This window comes from Pleuronectes platessa, chromosome 16 (assembly GCF_947347685.1).
Source record: "Pleuronectes platessa chromosome 16, fPlePla1.1, whole genome shotgun sequence".
NCBI classification, from domain to species: Eukaryota; Metazoa; Chordata; class Actinopteri; order Pleuronectiformes; family Pleuronectidae; genus Pleuronectes; species Pleuronectes platessa.
In genome coordinates this window covers 14,898,756-14,920,546 of record NC_070641.1, presented here as the reverse complement: position 1 = coordinate 14,920,546, position 21,791 = coordinate 14,898,756, and the positions used below count along the sequence as shown (strand labels likewise).

The 21,791-nt window shown below is 46.9% G+C and overlaps 1 protein-coding gene across 1 annotated transcript in view; it reads right to left on the bottom strand.

Moving 5' to 3' along the window:
- The window catches only part of LOC128458899 (BAH and coiled-coil domain-containing protein 1), a 68,919-nt gene that overhangs the window by 31,785 nt on the left and 15,343 nt on the right, over positions 1-21,791 (bottom strand). Inside the window, exon 3 of the mRNA XM_053443949.1 lies at positions 2,983-3,165. Within this exon, the coding sequence (XP_053299924.1) occupies positions 2,983-3,165 (183 nt within the window). The remainder of the gene's footprint in view (positions 1-2,982; positions 3,166-21,791) is intronic.

The window sequence follows — 21,791 nt, the reverse complement described above, 5'->3', positions numbered from 1 at the left end:
CCTGACCATGAACTGACAGGTATACAACCAGAGGTGACCAACCCTGGAGGACATAAAGGTCTACTAGTTAAGTCATTTTCTCTAATCGGAGGATTCCCACCTCTGGTTTGTTTACAAGCTGCCCCTTGATACATTTAAAACTAAGTTTCCATTCCTGTGCAGTTGATAAGCAGCTTTATGTCTCCATAAGCCTGATGTCTGTCATCACCCTGCAAAGCTGGACGAATGCCCAATGGAGAACAAACACTGAATCACATCTAACTCAGTTCTTCTTAAATGCTGAGGGAACTGAAACGTTTGGTATCGATCCGAAGCAGATTTAGAACAAACTCAATGATCTAAGTCTACACTTAGCTGAACCCACAATTACATAACAACTTTAGATTTAGAAGTCATTGTCTCTTATTTGATCCAGACCTAAATATTAAAGAGGATATCACAAAGAGTGTGCATTTGTATTTACATCTGGACTTAGTAGTGACACCTTTTGTTCTGCCTGTCTCGACTAAATCAACCATTAGCAGATTGAAACTTGTACAATCACTGCTGATGGGATATAAATCAAGACTAGCAAACCTGATCATATTACCACTGTCCTTATTTCATTACACTGGCTTCCTGCACATGTGGGCTTGGTCGACTGACTCAAAACATGATTTGCATCATACCTGTGTGAAGATATACACAGGTTTTATTTAAAGACAAATGTATATTGTTGTATTTTATAATAAACTTACAAATATAATGGCATTTTTTATAAATTATGTTTTATTATATTATAATAATTTTAATAATTATATTTGTATGTATTTCGATATTGTTGTTTATTATCAGTAGATTTTTTGTGCACAGCCCTTTGAGACATATTTGGTGCCATCAGGCAATAATGAACATTGGGGGCTTATTAACATTTGAATTGGCTCTTTTTAATTCCAAAGTTATTTTTATGAAAAATAAGATTTATCTGTTCTGTCTCCAATAATAATAATAATTGTTAAAATAAGCAAATAAAATGTGCTAATTGTCTAGCCTGCTCCATGCGCTCACAGACGTCTAGTTAAGTGTTTATCCACATTAAGTGATTGATTAGTAAGTGACTAGCGAGATCATTCGTTATATTTCATTGATACATTGTAGATTTTATAACAGAAATCTGTGACAAACATGTCAGAATAAAGACAAAGACACCGTGACAGGTAGCCTATATGCCAGAGACATGACGATCTCACAAACTGCTGTGCTCGGCTTTGCATGCAAGCTTTCAAAACACACTTGCAAAATGAGGCAGGGGGGGAAAAAATCCAGAGAATATTTCTGTAAGTTTACGAGTGACACACTAATACACACGCGCACAAGCCAGCGCCTGCTCCGCTGCTGGTGGGGTTCTGCTGACACCCGGAGAGAGGAGGCGAGAGTCTGGGTAATTGTGCCGCTCATTTTGATGACTTGCTTTTTATGCAAAACAGGAAAAAGACAATATGCAATTATCTTGAGGAGGGAACAGCTGAATGTGGTTGATGAACAGTCTGGATTCAATCATGCTCTTAGTGCGTTATATGCAATTAAACTGCAATAGAGATAATGGCCTCCGTTGCCAACTGAGTAATAATCCCAGTCATAATCACCTCCATTACTTTTATTAGGTTTGGCATTATCATCATCACTCTTATTAATATTATTCTACATTTCCACAAGAAAAACGTCTGACAATGAAACCCTGTAAACTATAAAGGTAAAAGAGACACTGATGCTTACAAAATGAGTTTGGAGGGGAAATGTTTCTGGCCGAGCCGACATGTCATTCAAACCTAGTCTTCCTGTCTCCGTGTTTATTTGAAGAGGTGCAGAGTTTCTCATCCTATCACTGCCGCAGGAGTGTGGGACACTGACTCAACCCCTGGTGGCCAGGACATGGGAGCAAAGGGGGTGTGAAGGAGGTAGGGGTGCCTGGGAGGTATCCAGTGGCTTAACACGGACAGCTTCTCGGCTGCAATCGGCCCGGGCAAAATATCACGCAACCGGGACGCCACTGATCAGTGACCACAAAATAAACAATCCCCTCACCCACCGCTGCCCCAACCGTGCGGGCGAACAGCTGGGCTATTTTAAACAAATACAAGAGAGCTGAAATAACCAATCTGCTAAACATGGCCTGTGGGTAAAGTCGGGACCCAGTTCTCCGGACTCGATCCCGCAGGTCACTTTTGAAATCTCTCTTCCAGCTGTCTTTTATTTGTTTATTTTCCAAGAATAGCCCAAATCCATTTGTACGAGGGGGGGCCAGGCGGAGAAAGTCAGCAGAAACTGCGGAGGCTCTGAGTTCACACATACATGTCTGAAAGCAGCTAAGGAGGCTTATTGTGGTCATCACATCACGTAATTAATGAAAATTGCAAACATGTAAGTTTAACATGAGAGCAGAACATGGTGTTTGCGTTGCATAGGTTTTACATTTGGCACTAATCCTTCACGTTTGAATTCCGGAAATACCTGAGCAGTGTGAATGTGTTGTGTGTGTGTATAGCCGGGGTTTTGTGATGCTAAGAGTTGAGTGGGAACCAGCCTATTAAGCTGTGAAGGAGACACCAGCTGAAAGCGCTACAAACGTTTTAACTGCCCTGCATTTGCACGTGCTGCCTCGGAGCATTCCAGCTGACGTGAATGGAATACCGCAAGATTCCTTGGCTGAACTTTTGACCCTGTGTCCCCATCCAGAAACCATGGCACTGTGCTCCAGCCCAAATTTTATTGGGCCTGGGCCTGTGCCTATTTCGGTTCACAAATAAAAGGGTGGGAGCCTGGCTCTTGCGAGACAATTACAAGCCTTTGCTTTGGCGGAAACCTGACACGGCCCCAAAATACACAATATCAGAGTAACAATATACCCTGTAAAGCTCCGTGCCAGTACAAGACGTGACCGGCTCATTCAGACAGTGTGGTCAGGTGAGAACTGTGGGCGTGTACATGTGTGATTTGAGGTACCTTCATGCGAATGGGGAAACCAGATTTGCGAGGCGCCGGAGTGGGGTCCGCCCCGGAAGGAAGGTGAGGAGGGCGAGGAGGGCGGCCGGGAGGGGTGAGACGGGTGGGAAGGGGGGGAACCCAGACTACTGGCCAGAAAGGTCCCCATGAAGGAGGCGGAGGAATTGCCCATCAATCCACTGCCTGCATTCCCATGTGGGACAGAGGTAAGGAGAGAAAACGTGGTTAGAATCAGAGGAGAGCATGTACACTGTGACCATGAGTGTGACCAACAAGGACAAAAATTTAACAGAAAAGAAACTGCAGCGGTTTTAAATTTAGATGTAAAACGACGGAACCCCATTGGCCCTCTAGGTGGAATCATTAAACCTGGCAAATTATGATTGCTGTTGAGAGGAGAAGGTGAATGAGTGTGTGTGTGTGTGTGTGTGTGTGTGTGTGTGTGTGTGTGTGTGTGTGTGTGTGTGTGTCTGTGTGTGTGTGTGAGAGTGTGTAAGCAAGAGAGCGAGAGAGAGAAAAGAGTGTGAGTCTCTCCTCCCCCTCACTGACAGCAGAGTCCTCTCCCCTCGTCTTCTCTCCCCATGGGCAGACAGAGGTCTCATCTCACAGCTGAGTACACACTTTCTCAGGCTCTCTCCCTCTCGCTCTCACACACTTTTGCTCCCGCTCCCCAGTGTCCCTTTCTCAATTTCTCTCCCTCCCTCCATTATCTTATGCTCTCCATCTCTCACTTTCATGCCCTCAATCTCTCTCATTGCTCTGCTCCATTTCACCTCCTCTCCGTCTCTCTTTCATTCTTGCTTTCTCTCGACGTGACTCTGACAATCCTGTCCTCTTCTTTGGTTCCATTTTGGTGTTTTGCTCCCGCTCCTCGCCGCCTCTGCTTTGTCGCCGAGGCGCTTTCTTCTCTCCTCTCTCCCTTTCTTGGTGCCATCTCAATGAGCCTCTTCCTCAACCCTCATTTTCTCCTCTTTCCCTCCCTCTGTCCCTCTTTTTTCCCTGACACATAGCATTGTGTTGCTTTGTTCTTTACAATAATGATGGCACCAGCAGAGCAATCTGTCCCTGGCTGGCTGAACTATGTGTTTAACAAGACTATGATGAGTAATTGACCATTCGTAGCAACGCCCGTGTGACTGGGGGCTGATTGTCTATTATGCATTACTGGGCAAGCTGGAGAAAACACACTGATTAACCACTGCTTAAATTGCGTTCCCATTACGCGCCCGCCAGTGCACTTGAGCGAGGGGCCCAGGTGCCCGGCTCTTTGCACATTCATTTCCCCCAAGTCACACTGCCGTGAACACTCATGCATATGTATGAAGATGCCTGGATGAGATCTCACATGCACATTCTTGCACAAACACACATTATTGTGCGCGCAGAGTTAGCTGTGAAAACGTTGGGGGGAGAGCAACATGGCAAAAATTCATTATCAGCCCCCGATGACAAGCAGATCTAACATGGAACGCTGTGTGATGATTAGACTTTCTTTAAGCATGAATCAGCCCAAACATGAATCGATCCTTTCTGGGAGTGGGAGAACAATCGCATGGAAGTCTTAATCAGCCAGGCAGTGAGTGAGCACATCCACAGGGCAGACAGCGGGGATAAACCCATCAGTCTGCTGCCTGCTCCTGCACAGCATAGGCTATGGCTCAAGGGCCAGAGCGCAGGAGCATGCAGAGGCACGCATACATACACACACACACCCATACACACACACACACACTTTACACAAAGAAATAGGCAGGGATGTGCTCAAACACACAGATCATACAGACACACACCTTTCACACTTTGCACCACAGCCCCAGACAGGCGGAAATCCCCCACAATCCCCAACCTAACGTAACCCAAAAGTGTAAACTACCTTAAAACCCGCAGTGTAACAAGTTGGTCACACACTAAAAAAATTACCTTATTTTTTCCATAAGTTATGTCCACATGCAACTTTTTGAATCAGATTCTACAAAATCTGTGAACATTTTAAATAAAATCATTTTCCTGATACTACTTGGATAAAAATACAGAACAGAAACAAACCAGACTGGCACTGAATGAGGACACCTCTGCTTTGGCCCAACAGTTCCCTTATGAAAGCTGATTTAAATCCACCACATTCAGATATTTATTTGGATCTGCAGCAAATTGTCATCACAAATTAAGTTTAGTCCCCTAAACATGCATCCAGATCCATGAATTATTCTCTGAGATATCAACGAGAATGTGGAAAAAACGCTCTCTCACAATGTTGAAGAAGATCAGCCCCCTGATCCGGATCTGCACCAAAACCAAATGGCTTCTTTCCTGACCCCTACCACATTCTTCCACCTAGTTTCATGGAAATCCATCCAGTATTTTTTTTGGCGTAATCCTGCCAATTTACTGGCAAACAAACATAACCTCCTTCACAGAGGTAACTACCATTGCAAACATTTGCAGAATAAAGCAGACCAAAATGATGAGGGCCAAAAATACGTTTTTAAAAAACTCCAGCTGCATAAAATCTGTTTCTGTAGCAACATCGTACATGTAGGTGGGGAGGCTTTGTGAGTTAGCCTGATGACATGCTACACTGTCTCTCCCTTTCCCCTCCTTGCTTCTCCGCTGCCACCTCCTATCACCCCTGTCCCTGCGGAGCGCTCCTGGCACAGCCCCGTGGAGTGCAGGCTGGGGGTCGAGGGAGGAGGAGGAGGAGGAGGGGGGTGTGGATTATGGCCAGCATGCTCACTGGGCACACATCCAGCCCCCATCATCCAGACACCCAAGGCTCCTGTATGCCACCGCCCCGCACATTGCTCACTCGTCAGCGTCGTCTTCCTGTGCGTCGCCCCCAGGAACCCCGGCTCACATAAATCAGCTAATCCCTCTGCATTATTAACAGCCATGCCCCAGAGAGATAGAGAGAGAGAGAGAGAGAGAGAGAGAGAGAGAGAGAGAGAGAGAGAAAGGGTGGGAGAAACATAGAGTGACAGGGAGAGGCCGCGAAAGCCCCTCTTCACAAACCAAGAGGGGAGAGGAAGCCTCTGCCAGAAAGACAAGGAGAGGAGAGGGATGATGATGTACATAAAAAAGAGGGATGACTAAGAATGTCTAAGCTGATGTTGGGGGGAGGGGACGGGGGGACGAAGGAAAACCTTAGGACGGTCTTGGATCAATACAAACATGAAGCCGTTCCCACGACACGACTGGAACAGACGTCTAAATTGCCAGAGACTAAGTGGAAGGTTGACCACAGGTCCGATCTGAGCTGTAGTGGGAAGAGAGTAAGAATGGCTCTCATGAAGCAACATTTGAATCCACTCATAAAATATGTCTACTCAACCTGTCTGATTTGCATCAAGATGCATGAAGTGTAAAATCAAAACCCCACCTTATCTCACAATGTTAAAGAAAGTGGGGAAAAACGTATTCTGGATCTGGCCCCTGATCTGGATCAAGACTAAATTGAATGGGTTCTTCTCAGACCTGCACCAGATCTTTACACCAAGTTTGGTGATAATCTGTGTTTACAAACAAACAAACAAGCATACAAACCCCTTACAGACGGGGTGAGGACATACCTTCCCTGGCGGAGGTAGAAGGTAGTGGCCCTCACCACTGTTACACTTGCTGTTTGTTGCCTCCTCAACCTGTCACTCACACTAAATGACCCCTCCCTGTGTTGTGTCCACTGTTTGCCTCCTGCTGAGAAACGTGCCGAGCTAGATTCTTCTCAAATCTCTTGTCTGTCCATTGCAGTTTGCCCGGGGGTCCTCATACCACTGCACCGCCACTACTCACGCTGAGTTTATATGATGCTCTCCCTGAACCTATTGAAAGCTTTATGAATCTGAGGTGTTGGTAACAAACCACACAGGCTGTAAAAGAGGTCTGGTCTCCCTCAGTGCTGGGGCAGTTACAGTCCGGGTGCACAGCAAAGATGTGGAGCAAAGGTCCGAAATGTGACAGCACCAGCCTCACCATCACTGTTTATTTAGCAGCTTATCAAATGGTGACATGGATCCATGCTGCCTTGTGTGTTTTCTCGTACCCCTGTTTCGTTGTTTATTTCTTGAAAACCCTGTTTATTTATTTCTGTAGTGCTTAAGTGGTGCCAGCCGTGCACTTGGATGGGCTCTTAAGAAAATCGGGTCATGTGCATCCTAATCGGCGCCGATCCCTGACAGCGATGAAGATTAATCCTATTAGAGAATTAAAAGAGATGGGAGCACTGGGATGGGGGAACCCCACCTCCTTCCCTGTATTTAAACATCCCACGCTAACACCTTCACTTACAAAGTTGTTTTCAAACGTAAAGCCTACTGTGAATTTTCTAGACAGAAATCTTTTTAATATGCTCGTCAACAACATTAGTTCTCTGACTAAGGAGACAATGAGGAGACAGCACCTATCAAAAATCCACTATACACCAACATGAAATGTAGTGATATAAATGTCCTTTAAAAGACTGCGCTGCACATGTCTTTGCACTGGAATGAACATACTGGGGAAACTGGGGAGACTGTACTTAGCTATGCACATAAACCCTATGGCTGGAGGACCTCATATAACAAACTGTGAAGGGAAAAGAACATGACAGCAACCAAACAGGTTAACATTTGGACCTACTTCAAATGAATGCTGCAGAGAGAGAAAAAAAACCTGAATGTGTAGTATTGTCAGGAGAGAAGACCTGCGGCTACAAAACCACAAACCTGTACAGACACCTCGAGGCGCAACGCACAGAAATTCAGGTAACCTACCATTAAGATGTTCAATAACATACTTTTATAGCCACATTAAGCACAACGACTCAAGGCAGTGTTTTAATATTATCTATTAGCACCTCACATTGCTTAAAGGGATAGTTCACTGAAAAATGAAAAATCACTCATCATCTACTCCCCACTATGCCGATGGAGGGGAGGGTGAAGTGTTTGAGTCCACAAAACACTTTTGGAGTTTAAACAGCGTTGCAGCAGAATCCAATACAATTGAAGTAAATTGTGACCACTTCTTCAAACGTAAATTACATTTTTTCAAGTGTTTTTTTCTGATGTTTTTTTCTTCTGTTTAAAGAATTGGTCACCGGGTACTTCAATTCAATATTGGATTTGGCTGCAACGCTCTTGAGGTGTGTTTTGTGGATTCAGACACTTTCATTTATTGGTGAACTATCCCTTTAAGTGCATTAAACATGCTATGGTAAACCACAAACAAATGAAATTGCCATAAACAGTTCAGGTCTTGACAATTTTGAAAGACCCAACATGTTTATCTGTACTTATCTACTGGTTATTAAAATGCATGACTTAGTATGCAAATGATCATTTCTTGCTTCAATAAAGTCGTTCTCTGAGCAGTGCTTAGTTTAGTATTTGAAATTCTATGATAAATTCTACTTTGTTTAGCACATGCTAGTGTTAAACTTTACCACTAAGGCCTGAGCATTTTAAAAAGTCCTTAAAGGTCCTGACAAAAATTAAGATCATGAGTGTAGGATTTTAGCGCTTTGCTGCTGTTCGTGGCTTCTTCTGGTTCTAACGTGATTCAATCAAATTGCATCTGAGTTACTGGGTCATTCCAGAATTAAATAACAGTTTCTATGCAAGAAGCTAAAGTTTGCCTACGCTGCTCATTCTTGGTCTTGACTAAAAGTAGACTGAATTGTACTATGTTTTTCTTGGAATAAAAACCTCTAAAATGTCCTGATTAGAAATACAAAAACTAACATGGACTTGTAATCTGGGGAGAAAGACTGAGACAGGATCTCAAAATAGCAGACAGAATTAACACCACTAACAGCGACAAATGCACAAATATTGCAAAAACGTCACACGTGGAGGTGTTAACTAGTCCTATGGTTTCATTCCAATGTGTGTGTGTGTGTGTGTGGGGGGGGGGTGATGGAGTCTTGGTGTGCACAATAACGACCTAAATAATCTGGCTTCAGTTGGAGGGAGTTGTCACAACATTTGCCCTGTTTAGGTCACATAGCTGCTTTATAAGGGCCCCTGCCCATTTATGTAAGTGGAGGATGAGTGGTTGCTTGGTGTCTTAACAAGAACTCACACAATAATGGGATGTAAAGAGATTCATAGAAGTGTTGGCCAAGAAGTGATGGGAAGAAGAATAAAAAAGCTGAGAACACAACGAGCACCCACCCACAACACGTTGTTCTTTTGAATGCTGGGAATCAGACCAAAATTTCCTCCTCGAGAAATACACACCTATCCGCATGCACTCGTGCGCTTGAACGGCACATACACACACAGATCTATGACTTTACCTATTGTCAACGAGAAGAAAATGCACAATTATTTCACGTGCTTCATATTTCCCTGTCTGCTCTCGTAAAACGAGCCAATAGGTAGTCTTCAGCGCTCTGTCTTATCTGGAGACGGCAGCCCGAAGGGACGGACGGACGTGTCGTCTAGACAAGGACACCAGACAGACGACGAGAGATGAGAGTGATGGTGACAAGAGGAGAGGAAAGACAGAGAGAAAATTGCAGGTGTGACTGCATCAACCTGTTCTCCACAGCTCAGTTATCAGCAGGCACCGGAGAGGAGGGAGGATAGAAGAAGTAGAAATACCAGGAGATAAAAAGCACACACACACACACACACACACACACACACACACACACACACACACACACACACACACACACACACACACACACACACACACACACACACACACACACACACACACACACACACACACACACACACACACACACACACACACACACACACACACCAATAGTGTATAAGACCTCCTGTCACAGAAGGAGTCAGTGAGCACAAGGCAGCTGAGGTTGTACAGTAAGTGGTCAGTGCCATAAGGAAGCCAGCCTCTGTAGCTCCTCACAACACACCCTGAACGAGCTCACGCACACACACACATACATACACACACATACATAAACACACTCTCAATCTGTCACGTCCGCAGGCAAAAACACAGCCTCCTTTCCTTTTTGTCTTACATAAATTCAATGTCTATTCTAATGTCCCCACGAGTTAAGTGATCAAAGAAAGAAAACCTTTAGTTATTCCAAGGGCAGCTTAAAATCCAGCAGCTGGTTAGAGAAGTAGCTCTGACACAGAAATACAAGACACAAGAACATGTGTGAGGAGAAGATGACTTATTTCCAACAAGTCTTCGAATCCGAGCCCTGAAGAATCTCCGTGTTGGAGGCGAGTCTCTGAAATTTGACTCAGCAGACACTGAAGACAGAGAGAAATTCTGAACGTTTACTTACCCAGTACAAACATATCGAGCAGGATGTCTGTTGGTAGGAGAGTTTCACTCTCACTTCAGTGTCTGTCTCATCAGACTTTCCTAGTGATGCAGTGGCATGTTCTGCCCGCGAATTCAGACGCCCAAGAACACGAAGACGAAGAAGCCAGCCAGACTTTCCACACACATATCCACTCATAAACACACAACCTAGGTTTTTAGACCCTTTCCAGTAACGAAGGGGAAGCTAGAGTGGATTGGGCAGCCGCACACACCAGTGGCCCCAGACAGACTGAACACGCTACCCTGAAGGGCCGCTGACTAAACCCAGCGCCTACTTCCTCTCAATAAAAAACAGAAGGAATTTCAAATGGCTACTAAAGTGGGGGGATTTCCTTCAAACAGTCAAAGTCATCTTGAAAACATTAGCGCAACTGGTAGCCAAATTCCTCCTAACTTCAGAATCAACTGTCGCTTTTTGGGGGGTGGGGGGGTTGTTTTGTTTTGGATGCTTCGCCCCCCCTCTGCTTTTTAAACTCCTTTCCCTGACTCTATCTTTTCGGGTCTGTGGGTGGTTGGACGGCGGGGCTGAGAGCAGGAGGCTGGTCTGATCAGAAGCATGCTGAGTGAGCGAGCGAGAGAGAGAGAGAGAGAGAGAGAGAGAGAGAGAGAGAGAGAGAGAGAGAGAGAGAGAGAGAGAGAGAGAGAGAGAGAGAGAGAGAGAGAGAGAGAGAGAGAGAGAGGCGGTCCAGTCCTGGAGCCGGGCCCAGTGCAGGGGTGGGGGAAAGTGCCAGCAGCGCACGCCTCCGACACTCTCCACACTGCGTGCCTGTGGAGTGAGTTTAGTGGATGTGGTCAGTGAGGGGGTGAGCGGAGAAGTGGAAAAGGGAGCGGGAGAAGCAGCTGGAAGGATGGATGCAGGAAGGAAGAGAGAGAGTAAGAGAGAGAGCGATTGCCTTGCGCTGCAGGGCAACATCCAGAGGAGGGGTAAAGGGCTAGAGTTTAGACGAGAAGAGTAGATAAGTGCGGGGCGCTGTGAGAAACTTTGAGAGTGAAAGACCAGCAGTGAGTGTGTGGGAGTGTGTGTCGCTGAGCATATGTGAGCCTCCGCGTGTGTGTGTGTGTGTGTGTGTGATTGTGTGCGCGTATGGTGGTGGTCTCGCCGAAGTTGCCAGCGTGTGTTTGCAGAGTGGCTTCGTGGTCAGCCACTTACATGTGATTGAAGCGATGGCGGTTAGAAAAAAAAGGGGGCATTGGGATTTTCAAAGCCTCCACGACAGCACTATAGGGAATCCTATCACATCGGGCACAAACATTCCCTTGAACTCAAGGATTAACTGATCTGGTCTAAGTTCAGGTTCACTGTGACTTCATAAAACACATTTTTGGCCTCTTGAACGTGATTTCTTAAGATTGGCCTGAGAGAAGTTCTTCAGGTTTGGCACAAATGGCCACTTGGCCTCAAAGATGAACTGATTACATGTTGGTGCCTGGAGGTCAAAGGTAAAGGTCACAGTGAATCCCAATTACTGTGAATGGGATATCAAAGGAATGCCCGGAGGGAATATCATTACATCTGGCACAAACATTCACTTGAGCCATTTTCAGAGAATTTGCTACGGAGTTTACCGGGGGGGGATGGGTGGAGCAGCAGGAACTGAAGTATTTAATCCACTGCGGAGATCAGAAATCGTGTTTATCACCCCAACAATTTGGTCAATTTTTATCACCACAAACATCTTCTTTTCATTTTTGTGTCTATCCCTATCCCTTGCTGTGTTCTCACATCGGATTCTTCTGAAATTCTACGGACTTGATACTTGGAGGCCAGGCGGAGAAAGTCGGCAGAATTGGTGAAGACTCACACTCAGACATTTGTGTTCACACATGCACGTCCTGCAGAATATCTGTAGAGTTCAGTGCAGGGCTGAACGCAGCTTTGGACTCATGGATGATCTGATCACAATTTGTTGGTGAAAGGTCAAAGCAGCAACACAACATCGTGAAGAGCCTCAGAGCCAAACTCCTAAGAGCCATCACCTAAGAGAAGATAACTCGTCCGTGAAGGAGCAGCTTGAGCAGCTCCAGAACCAGCTGAAAGAGAAAGATTATTTATAACGACCAAGAAACGGCAGGCACGCAGCAAAGCCTACACTTAGCCGAGCTCACTGAATTTCAGGGCAAGTGTGAGAGTCTGGAGGCAAATCTACATCAGCAGTCGACTGAGCCTGAAAAAAGGTGGAGCAGAGAGGCAGAGGCAGACGAGGAAAACCAGATTGTGAAGGAGCAGGTCAAGATCGGCCAGAGGATGCTTGAGGATGAGCCCCAAAAAAACGGATGAGCTCGTCATAAGTGAAACCTTGTAAAAACTCGTACTTACAGACTGGCTATGCTCACGTCAAAGAGAGGGAGCAGAAGAAGAGTCAGGCAGTGTGTGAGATGCTTGAGGCGAGGCTGCAGCAGGTGATTAGTCCGACTGAGGGAAGGAGAACCGATGAAATGAGGTTCAAAAGGAGAAAGTTCAGTATCTGAAGGAGGTCCCGATCCAGAAAGAAAGCATGAAAAGACAAGCTTCCACTCAACCAGGCCGCGCCTGTTTAGAAAGGCTCAGCGAGATGGAGAACGGGCTGGAGAACGTTGAGAGGAAGTGGAGAAGAAGGATTGAGCAGGTGGAGACGGTGAAGATTGAGGACAAAGGTAAACTCCTAAGCCAGGAGACAAATTAGTATCCAAAGAAAAGAGGAATAACTGGACATTCGCCACTCACCCTTGTCCCTTACGCCACCCACCCCTCACTCCTCTCCTCCTTCTCCCTGCCACCCTTCAGTCCTACGCCTTTCTCTCCCATACCTCACCCTTTCTCTACTCCCAACAACAAACCAGTCACTCCCAACCACGACATCAACCACCCGTGTATATATGTAAATTAATATAACATCTACCTGTGTGTGTCTTGTGCCATCGGGAATAATTTAGTGTGGGAATTATTTCACGTTGAATTAAGTTTTCTTGCCGGAGCGATTTGCACATAAGGGAGGTCAGCCAGAACACGCCGCCCACTTCACCCAGCTGTTTATACAAATACAAGTTGACATGATAGGGATAAGAGATTCTAATCCTAAACAAATTAGTCCAACTGGCTTGTCCCAATTTGGCAAGGAGCCTGAAAACAACAATGGATCCACACAGACAGCGATGCTGAAAACTGACAGGACCAAAACGTCTGAGGGGTATTTTGTTGTATACTGTGGCTGAGGTGGAGCAATGTCAAAGAACATGCATCTCTTCTCTTCCTCTTTCATTATTAGTGCAAGAGTCTGCAAAAACTCGGGCACACTAACTAAAGAGGAGGTGTTTTTCACTTTAAGAGACGATAAGACCTCAGATTGTCTAAAGCCATTTTCAGACATTAAATAAGGAGAATGTCCGTTCAATTAAGTCTGGAATTTCTCAAGAAATTGACTCTCAAATTTGAACAACCCAGCAGTAGATTCTCCGCTCAGAAACTCTGCAGAAAGTCCAGAGCCTCTAACTCGGAGATTTGCGTTGACACGGTGAAGGTTAGTTGATAATCTGGGGTTCCGTGCACGTCTGAAGGCAGCTAAAGTAAGAGCTGGCTAATAGGTTTGAGCGGTGTGGTTGAAGGTGACACGGTGGGACAAAGCAGCTGGGGTAAGGCTAAGGGTGAAGAGGTGAGAGGTAAAGCACGGGACACGGCCCACGGTTCAAGTTCCGCATAACCGATAGATTATAAAGGAAACTGGACATTAAGTCACCTTGACGTTAATTGCTAGACAAATGGCTGAGGGAAAGGTCTGGGACTTGTTTAGGTGTCCTCGCTGTGATCCGTGTGAAAGTGCGGCCGTGTGCTGCTGAGTCACTGGGCCTCATCTGTGGAGAACATGCAGGCATTCCAGGCTGGGACACAGGAGGTGGGAGGATGGATGTGAAACAGCATCGGGACCAGGCCAGGACAAATGAGCTCAAGGCCCATTACCTTCCTTTTTGCTCCCACCCACACATGCACACTCACATTCCCTACGCCCACAACACACATTTTAATAGCAGACACAAGGAAAGCGGTGTCAACGCTCAACATAACCGAGCTCTGCTTTCAGTTTCTTACATTCCCTTCTCTCTGTTCTGTCTCTGAGAACTTAAATGTTTATGATGAAACGCCAAACGCACATGACGGCTGTGCTTGGACTGGACATTATGAAGCTTTTTCTCTCCAAGCGCCACCTGGTAATTTCCATCAGCATTTTACTTTAATCGCACCCCAGCCCAACCTCCATGTGACCTGCAGCAGCGGTCACTTTTTTGTCATTTGGTTCATATACAAATTAAAGGGTTTCTTATGGAACGGCAAATAAATGCTCGACATTTTGCTGAGAACTTGCAGGGCCAGAGGCACTTTATTCTTTGTATACAGGGGAGCTCTACACTCCTCAAGGAGAACCATTTGTTATCTGTCCAAACTTCGGTGAGTGTGCTTGTTAACTGACCCATTGTTACACAAGAGCGTTCCAGGGCCATTTGTTGAGTCCTGGCTTTTTATTCCTGAGGCATGAAATTGTGATTACCATAGCGGGGCTCATCCATCTCGTTCTCTCATCCACACATACACAAACGCTAAACATCCGCATTTTTATTTAGCTTTCTCTGCCTCTACCCCTAGTTGTCTCATGACACACACACACACAAACACACACACACACACACACACACACACACACACACACACACACGTACAGCAACACACCCAAACACTCAAAGAGCCGCCCACAGCTGCGTCAGGCCATCTCTCCAACAATCCAATCTGTTTTCTTTCCCATGATGTTTCCCATTGGCACGGAGAGGAGAAAATCAGATTTACTCCCCCACAGGGCCCATGCAGTTGCACCGATATGGAAAATGATTTCAGTGCTGCTTGAGCCCATAAACATTATTTTGGTCTCCCCTGTTAATGACACATTTCTTCCCAGCATTGTGAGTCTCACAGAGGAAGGGATGAGTGTAAGGGGGCGAAGACGGAGGGAGGAAGAGGAGGAAGAGAGGAAGAGGGGGGAGGAATCCTCCAGGGCCTTGCATACAACAGGGGAGTACTTCACCCTTCAAACTGCATCCTGACATCCAAGACTTCTCTCACCCTCTTCCTCTTCCTCATTCTCTCTCACACACACACACACACACACACACACACACACACACACACACACACAACACACACACACACACACACACACACCGCTAATCAACCATGCAAGAACTTAAAATTGTCACAGCCTTCAAATACACCCCGAAAAAAGAATCAAAGCGCAAAGACATCCCTGCTGGAGAAAGAGGGATTCCTCACCTCTCTCTCTCTATCTAGCTGTCAACCTGATTCTGAACACACTGCATTTGGCTCCGGGGCTCAAAGCAGCCCCACTACAATTGTGTCATACGGCCCACATATCTTTTATTGGTGGTACAGCAGACAATATAGCTCCCCCCTTCCTCCTCATGAACACAGGAATAAAATGTGTACTTTTAGTGGTTAGTTACAAACACTCTCTGCCCCGGGCATGTTATCAACGAGAGGAGCGCGCTGTAGCCTCGAGTCCTGAACACAAGTCATCTATTATGGTGGTGTTAAAAAGAGACTCCAACAAGCCAATAGCGAGGCACTAAACCTCCCATTTGGCATCCATTAAAACCCATCTGCAGGAACAAATATGAGGGGGCGAACAGGAAATAGCCACGTTAGATATGACTAGTGTCCTCCACTTTTGAATATTCTCTCACAGGTCTCTCAATCTCACGATAAAATCCAAAAAAAGAATACGATTCATGGTTCTCCTGTTCCACTGGAAACATCACACGGAATGCTCTGGATCTGGTTTGTTTTACAGCTGATGACTGATCCGTCTAAATCCATTGGTTTTATTTCCTGGCCATGAGGACGGATGGGTGAGTAACGGCGGATTGCGTGCCATGTTTCAGCCAAAGCCTTAGCTCAGCCAGCGAGGTCAGGGATGCAGACAGGCCAGGTAGTGAGAGGGGGGGTGGGGTGGGGGGGTGTGGGGGGGGGGGGGGGGAGTAGATTAAAACACAAGCTCAGCGCTCTTCTCTCTAATTGGTCCCCTGTTAACTTTTGAACTTAATTGGTTAATTGAGCTGTGGTTAGACTGGGCAGGTTTCCCCCTCCCTCGGGGTGACCATACGGCTCCAGCCTTTCAGCCTGGCACTGCCTGGCACAGGAGGTGGCCTCTACCTTCCTCCCTCTCTCTTTGAGCGTCCCGCCGCCCTGGTGACGAGGAGTAATGGTGCCGCACAGGAGGCTGTAAAAGCGTGTTTTGTGAGTGTGTTTTAGCAGAGATTGCACCGATGCACTGCACATATGCTTGTGCCACATCAAAGCGGCTCTTTGACTACCCGTTCCTGGGTGGTCTAAACCTCTCTTCTCTCAACCAGCGGTGCTCGATAGATAGGCTTTGGAAAAGTGGAGTGTGGACGTGGGTGGATGTTACCTCACCACAGGCGAGTGTGTTCTGTTGAAGTAACTTTGCCTTGGAGGAGACATGAGCGGCGTGAGGAGGCCGAACACAAGTGTGGTGCAAAATATACACAGATAAACCCCATAGGCATCACGTTGCTTGCGTTTCTTCTCTGGGTGTATAACGATACCCACAACACCACATAAATCTGCAAGCAACTCCATTCAACAGGGCCGATTTTGCCTGCTGTCTTCCCTTTTTCCCTTTCATCCCCTCCTCGCCCCCTTGCTCCTTCAAGCCCCATCACTCATTCCCCTTCTCAGTTTCCCCTTTCCATCCTCACACCCTCTCCATCATCCCGCCTTCCCCCTGCTGCTCAGCTCCATATTTCTGTCCTCTCTCATCACCTCACTCTCTTACCTCAGTTGCCATCATGCGCATGCTTTAAAATGGAAACACTTTCTCTTCATTTTTCAGCTTTTTAAAAAACACTTTCCCCTCCCTCACCGGCTCTGTTTCTCCGCTCTCGTTCGTCTGTCGGTCTTCCTGAGGCCTAGGTGGGTAATGAACGTCTTGTTTTATAGGGAGTCACAGGTTGACCCCTCCCTCTGTCAGAACCGCCCATAAATCAGCATCCCAGCATCCAAGTGGCAACCAGGGCTTGTCGGAATGTCCTGTTCTCTCTTGTCTTCCCATCCTCTCTCACTGCCTCTGCCATCTGTGGCCCAGCGCCTCCTTTAGGTCACCGGGAGCAGCAGTGGACTTGACCGGCCTGGGCGAGGAGGCTGCTCGCTGTCGTCCTTTGCGGTCTCTCTGACTAGCCTGTAATATGATAAAAGTCCTGGAGTGATGCGTGTGAGAGAAACAGAAGGCAGCCCCCTGCTCTGGCTTCTCTCCGTCTGATGTATCCTGTAAGAGGTGCAGAGACAGAACAGTGCAGATAACGGAGGCGAGAGCTGCTGTGCCAGCCAGACAGTCCAAGGTCTCTATGCAGCCCTGAATATAATTTGTCATTGGTTCACAAGGGGAACAAAGGAGTTTCATTCTTGCAGCGTTTAGCCAAGACAAATGCAAGCTTTCTGTTCCGATAACCCACAGACGTGGTTGGGGGAGGCACCAAGTATCCAAGGCTTAATGATATACAGTATTACCTTGTAAAGAACAAGCTGTACAATCACATGTGCATCCCCTTGACTTCTATTGCCGCAAACCTATCCTAGCCCATAAGGACGGTACTCAAGTTGGGCCATACCGTTACTTCTTTCCAACTGTAGCGGACTGCGATGTCAAGTGTGCGCAAGGTCAGCCAAATCACACAGTGAATTCTTGTATGAAATGCATGTGACAAACTGGGCCTTAAAGCTGAGTTATGTCTCCTGACCGCTGACACTGGTCATCCATGGAATGCCGCTGCCGGGGTCTGCTCGACATCTGCAGCAACACACTTGAGCAGAGACGAGTAAAATTAAGAGCATTTCCTGCAATCTGCACGGAGGAGAGAAGGTCATCTCCATCCGAACGCAAACAGATGAAGTGTGACCTAGAGCAGGGCAGCCATAAAAAAAAAAAAATCTCCTCTCCTCCAGCTGAGCAGGAAAGGCACAATCCAAGGTCAAAGCAGGGGGACGGAGGGGGTGGTGTGGGGGACGGGTGGGGCTGGAGGGATGGAGGGATGTGGGGGGGGGGGGGGGGGGGCTTTATTATCTTGATCAACAGCTCATGGCTTGTCTGTCCGGTTGGTTGGCTGCATAGCTGCCATTGCAGTTGTCCATCTCCCTTTGCAGTGATCACATCTAGGCAGCTGGACAGGTGGGCAATCGCATGTTACACCCCTCCGACTCACGCACAGACACACACACACACTCTTTATTGGTCTGTAGGGACATATTGAGAAATGGCAACTAGGAGGAGGGAGGCCTAGTGGGGTAGGGCTTGCACCATCTGATCGAAGTCAACAGATGTGTTGCAGCTGCTCTTTTTGGTTTGCCACAGCACATCCTCAAAAAAACACACAGAGACACACGCACAGTTACACACTCGCTGAAAAAGACACAAAAATACCACAAGCTCACACATACACACATGTTAGTGGGATGAAAATTAAAATCGTATATTTTCTAACTGGACATGTTCAATAGCACTAGTGGCTGTGTTTTGGGTCTCAAATAAAGACCCGGAGTCCCAGAGCAACCATTAAACCCACTTTGAACAGTGTGCCTACGAGCGCACATGTTGGCTTTTCTTATTTTTCTTTAATATACGCTTCACTCTGTCGGCCATAAAACATGTCAGCACCTTCGCGTTGGGCCAGAAAGGCTCTGCGGCTACGTGATAGGCCCCGAGCGGTGAAATGCTTTTGGGAATCTGCGGACGGAAGGCAACGAGTCTTTGCAGTGGATTTAAACGGAGGAAGCACAAGGAAGATGAAGCGCAGGAAAAGCTCGGCTTGGTGTCCTCGTGTTCAGGGGGGAGAGCAACAGTTTTCAGCAGGTTATCGCAAAGCCAGTGGAAGCCAAAGCTTCGGTCTAGATCTGGCAGGGGCCATAATGTAGCGAGAGCGGGAGGCAGAGGGGGACGGGGAGAGGCAGGGGAGGGAAAATAAAGAAGAGTTATTAGGATGATGTGAGGCAATGAGTGGAAGAAGGTCTAGTGAAATGTTTTGACACAGAAAAATAGCAAATGTGACACAGGTACTTAAACAAAGGTTTGAAAAGCAAACTACGGTGATCTTTCTTTCTGTGCCCTCTCTCCTTTGCTACTGTTTTTCTTTCTCTCCCCTTAGAGACACACACACACCACACACACACAGCGATAGTCGCAGCTGCAGCTTCCAGAGTCTCCTTCACGTAAGCCTGCAGGCAGAGCTCGTCTCATGACAGTCAGACTGCTCTCCTTCGCACGCCAGGTTGAACAGTGTGTTGAGTCAAGTCCAGGTCCTTCACCCAGATTACTAGGATCCTAAACATCCCATTATTTTTATGAGTTCACATGAACACGAGGGAGCCTGGTAGTATTATTAGCCCACACTGAAACCAAAACTCAAAGGTGCTACTTGCTGCACGGCGTTGTATTATCGGTTATGATTGTTGCGATGTGTCCGCAGCAGCAGCCGCAGCTTTGACTGGTAGCACCATGCGATCATTCCGTTGCAGGCCATGTGAATGTATATGTGTGGACTTATGGTTTCTATCTCCTTACTGTATTTGCTCTGGCACTGTTCTATTGTGGGGCTGGGCTTTGCACTCCTTAGATAAGAGAACAGATATGTCAACACCGAGGGCTGTGAAGGAGCCGCCTGGTCATGTTGACATTCTACAACACTGCTTATTTACTCTGACCACAGAGTCAAGCCATCATCTAGCCTACGATGCACTAATGACCGAAGGGCCTCATGGGGTGGAGCCCCCTCCTGGCCCTGCGTGGTACTGGCCCTCTGTGAGGTGACAAGGAAGATGAGGGGGGTGGGGTTAAGTAATGGCTTTGAAAAACCCAGAGTTTAAAGTGGACCGATTCACAAAAAAAAGCTCGACAAATGCTTCCAACAACACACACAACCCTTTGTGGACTCCAGCAGCATGAGTCTGCATATTGAGCGGAGCTGAGCAGCCCTATCAGTAAAGAGCCAGCGGAGCAATCCATGCATAATTAGGAAAGGGGGGAGGGGGTTAATTGACTTCTTTGAGAAAAATCCTGATTTCTATCAGCCAGTCCCATAATCATGTGAGCCAGGGCTCTCATTAAGCCCCCTCCCTCATTTATCTCTCTTCCCCTCTAACCCTTTGCTCTCTCTCTCTCCCTCCCTCGCCTCACCCTCCCACCCCCCACTTTGAAAAAAGGGTGAAACCCCAACCGCTCCCGCAGGACACAGCGGGCCAGGAAAGGGTGAGGCAGATTTATAGCTAGCACCTAAATGTGAGTGAGGTGCACGCCAGCACACAAACACAGGGCGATCACACACTCACGAGCACACAAACACACACGGTAAGGCTCCAGACTGCAGTTGACCTGAATATGACCTCAGTGCAGTAATGTACTGGCTAGCAGGTATTAGCAGCAAACCTTGGCGTATTTGTTCCTGTGGCTAGAAATGCTCTGCACACACAGTTCCAGTGTTGCACGTCAGATTCAGGCGCAGTGTTTCCTTTTTCTATTTCCAACAATAACGCTTGAACAGCAGTACAGCAGGAACGACACCAAAACAAGTGCTTTGAATTATTTACAGGCAGAGAAGTATACACGGTCTAATGACACGCATCCTTACCACAAACAAAGTACATTAAGCTGGAATGTCAACACGCCGGCGTAAAGTTCAACTGTGAATATTTACAGAAACATATCCACAAAGAGACGCCTTTTCTGCAGCGTGGTTTTAACCGGATTCAGACAGGCCCCATCTCCCTCCTGGCTTCTTTCTTTTTCTCGTCCCTCCCTCCCTTCCATATCCCTCTCTGTTCTTTGGGAGCAGAGGAAGACTTCGGGGAAAAAATCCACAGAGAGAGAGAAAGAGAGAGAGAGAGAGAGAGAAAAAAATGGATGACGTGGAGAAAAGAGATGAAAAGTGACAAATGAGAGATTTCCTTCACAAGCCCATAAATCAGTAGACGCGGGCAGGGGCATTGTGAGGCCTCCCACAGAAAGCCAAACTTTTTGTTTCTTTCACAGCCAGAGCTAACCACCCCTCACGCTTTATACGCACACAAACACACACACCTACACAAACATATGTGCAAACTCAAATACACAAGCACACACACTTTCTCTTCCTTCCCCCTGCACACTCTCCCAGATGGTGCGTAATGGAATGGCATCCCTTTTGCTCTCCACCATTCTGGTTGTGGCGCAGGGGCCTGCCTGACTAGCACAGAAGCACATCTCATAAAATCACCTATACTTAAGAGTGGTGCATGGCTTGAAAGCAGCGCGCCTTCAAACCAGCCCCGTTAAAGGGTGCACGCACACGCGCTGAAATAAATCCCGCTCGTTCTGTCACATAAAATGCAAAGGATGGAGGGCTGGGGGAGGTACGGCTGCTACTTCAGGTAAGCGGGACAGGCAGACGAGGGAGGCTGCAGGAATTGAGATCTTCAGAGCATTTGC